The sequence below is a fragment of the Telopea speciosissima genome, chromosome 3, assembly GCF_018873765.1.
Source record: "Telopea speciosissima isolate NSW1024214 ecotype Mountain lineage chromosome 3, Tspe_v1, whole genome shotgun sequence".
Classification (NCBI taxonomy): domain Eukaryota; kingdom Viridiplantae; phylum Streptophyta; class Magnoliopsida; order Proteales; family Proteaceae; genus Telopea; species Telopea speciosissima.
Genome location: NC_057918.1, coordinates 28141943 through 28144913, shown reverse-complemented (window position 1 = coordinate 28144913; position 2971 = coordinate 28141943). Strand labels below are relative to the sequence as shown.

The 2971-nt window shown below is 42.1% G+C and overlaps 1 protein-coding gene across 1 annotated transcript; it reads left to right on the top strand.

The window, feature by feature from the left end:
• The first annotated feature begins 258 nt into the window (after window positions 1–258).
• LOC122656416 (endoglucanase 16-like) lies at window positions 259–2484 on the top strand. The gene is made up of 7 exons (XM_043850922.1): window positions 259–477; window positions 607–819; window positions 926–1126; window positions 1218–1295; window positions 1386–1535; window positions 1794–1902; window positions 1989–2484. Exons 1-7 carry the CDS (start codon window positions 259–261, stop codon window positions 2468–2470), a joined length of 1452 nt encoding a protein of 483 aa, XP_043706857.1. The 3' UTR covers window positions 2471–2484.
• Window positions 2485–2971: the final 487 nt, after the last annotated feature.

Here is a 2971-nt window from a genome sequence, read left to right as displayed (position 1 = left end):
CGTCCCGCCAGCTCGGATAACTGCCAATAACTGACACCCCTTTAGTATTCCCACCCGGCCATTAAAGAAAGCCGAAGCTCCTCCATCTCCCGGACGGGGAATCTGCAACTCTTATTGTTTTTGTTTTCCCTTAAAATCAATAAAGGGTTTTGGTCCCGTCGATCGATTAAAGAAGATTCAGACGACGGGTGCCCCATGCCCCTTTCTCTCATCTCTCTATTTCTTTCTAACTCTTAACTTTTAAACTGGTTTGGATAGATGGGTTTTTTTCTAAAAGCATTAACGGCCACTATAGTGGCCTGGTTAACTCTGTTTAACGGATTTTTTGTGGTCGTCGTCAATGGCGATTTCAATTACAAAGAGGCTCTCACCAAGTCCATTCTATTCTTGGAGGCACAGAGGTCAGGGAAGCTTCCCAGCAACTCCAGGCTTAAATGGAGAGGAGACTCTGGACTTGATGATGGCAAGGAAGCTAATGTGCGTACACATACACACACTGTCTCTCTCTGTTTCTCTGTTTTAGAGAAGGAATGATTAAGAGAGAAACCCAGATATAATTGTGGTTTATGGAATCATGTATAATTGATGCCAATTCTTGAATTTTAGGTGGATCTGGTTGGGGGATACTATGATGCCGGAGACAATGTTAAGTTTGGTCTTCCCATGGCTTTCACCGTCACAACTCTCGCATGGAGTATTACTTTTTATCAACGACAGCTTCAGGGAGCAGGGGAGTTGCAGAATGCCATTGATGCCCTCAAGTGGGGAACAGACTACTTACTTAAATGTGCTGCCAAACGTAATAATTTATGGGTTCAGGTGAGAATATATAGCTTATTAATGGAAATGAAATCCATAATTTTGGAAGTTTTTTTATTTTGATTTTTAATTTACTCTATTCATTTTGGGGGGGGGGGTGGAAAAGGTTGGGGATCCAGAAAAGGATCACCAATGTTGGGTGCGGCCAGAAAACATGGATACGGCCAGAACTGTTTTGAAGATAGATGGGAACACGCCTGGAACAGAGATTGCTGCCGAAACTGCTGCAGCATTGGCTGCTTCTTCGATTGTTTTCAGGAGTTCTGATCGTGACTATGCTCGTCGTCTCCTCAACAGAGGCAAATTGGTAAAGTCTTTTAACTCATATCATAAGGAGAGATGCTGATTTCATTGTAATTCCATTTAATTAACATTCTTGTTCGTGTTCAATTGCTCAGCTCTTTGAGTTTGCCAAGACACGTAAAGGAACTTACGATGGAGAATGCCCTTTCTATTGCTCTTATTCAGGCTTTAATGTACTCTCTCTCTCTCTCTCAAAAAAGCACACGCAAACACACAAACACAGAATTGACTTGAATTCAAGAGTACTAATCAAGTGAATGCAGGATGAACTGTTGTGGGCAGCGTCATGGCTACACATTGCAAGCAAGAAGCCCATATATTTACAGTACATACAGGAACAGTCCATCAGTGCAAGCGTTGCTGAGTTTAGCTGGGATCTCAAATATGCTGGAGCCCAAATCCTTCTCTCCAAAGTAATGCAATCTCTCTCTCTCTAAACCATGGAATATGCCATATCTGCTGGGGATGTGTCATGGAATATGCATTAATGATATGACCTCTCTTGCTTGGTATGATACATTTTAAAGCCATGAAACACACCTGTCAAAACAGACAATATCATGTCATTGGTGGGGACCGAGTTCATGGTACTTCATTGGTATTAGAGCCAGTCTTTTAATTTCGTTTGCCAACCATCTCATCTTCTTCTTCTTCTTCTTCTTCCTCTGCAGCTGTACTTCGAAGGAGAAAAATCTCTGGAGAACTTCAAGACACAGGCAGACAGTTTTGTATGTTCAGTGCTTCCAGAAAGTCCATACCACCAAGTGTTCATCACCCCAGGTTAGCCCTTCCTCTGTGAGAGAGAAAAAAAATAGTGTCCTTAACAGTTTACATGATTGGATTTTTTTTTTTTTTTGGAGTTTCAGGTGGATTGGTTCACTTGAGAGATGGAGCGAACACACAGTATGTGACAAGCACTGCTTTCTTGTTGAGCATTTACGGAGATATACTGGCCACACATAACCAAAAGGTGAAATGTGGTAACACAGAGTTGGATTCCTCCCAGCTCTTGTCCTTTGCGAAGAAACAGATAGACTATCTGCTCGGGAAGAACCCACTGGGAAGGTCTTACATGGTAGGTTTCGGGAATAACCCACCCACCAGGGCACACCACCGAGGTGCCTCTGTGCCGGTGCTGCCACTCAACACCGAGATAAACTGCCCCATGAGCTTCGTAAACTGGTTTGGCAAAGATATCCCCAACGTCCATGAGCTCACCGGAGCCATCGTTGGTGGACCTGACCGCCGCGACAACTTTGTAGACCAGCGTTGGGCCTCCGCCATGGGCGAGCCCGCTACATACGTCAACTCAGTAGCCATTGGTGCCCTCGCTAAGCTCGTTGGATAATCTCATCTTATCTGATTTCTTTCCTTTTTTTATGTAAAACCAACTCATCATCCTTTCAAGAATTGAGATTACTATTTGTAAAATAGGGAACTCATTCCCAGTCCCAGACTCCCTACCCCAGTGTGAATTTGTGACTTTTTTGATTTTGTAATCAAATCACCCATCGGCTTTGAAATGTTGTTTTTGAAAGTACAGGCAGAACCAAAACAGAAAACAAAAGAGATACCATTTCTATTTTATTTATCTAATATTATATGTTATGAGTTGGGCATGACACGGCAAATATGTGGATTGTCAACACGAGTTATACAAATTCATTACCAAAAAAAAAAACACGAGTTATACAAATTGGGGCAGAATTCCTAATCTTTCTAAATAATAAAAGAAGGTGAAGAGAATTATTTTTCCAATTTCCTTTGGTTTGATGCATTAGTGTTTTTGAACATGTTACAGAACATGGTCGGGGTCCCTGGGATGGCATCTATATACACAAAATAATAT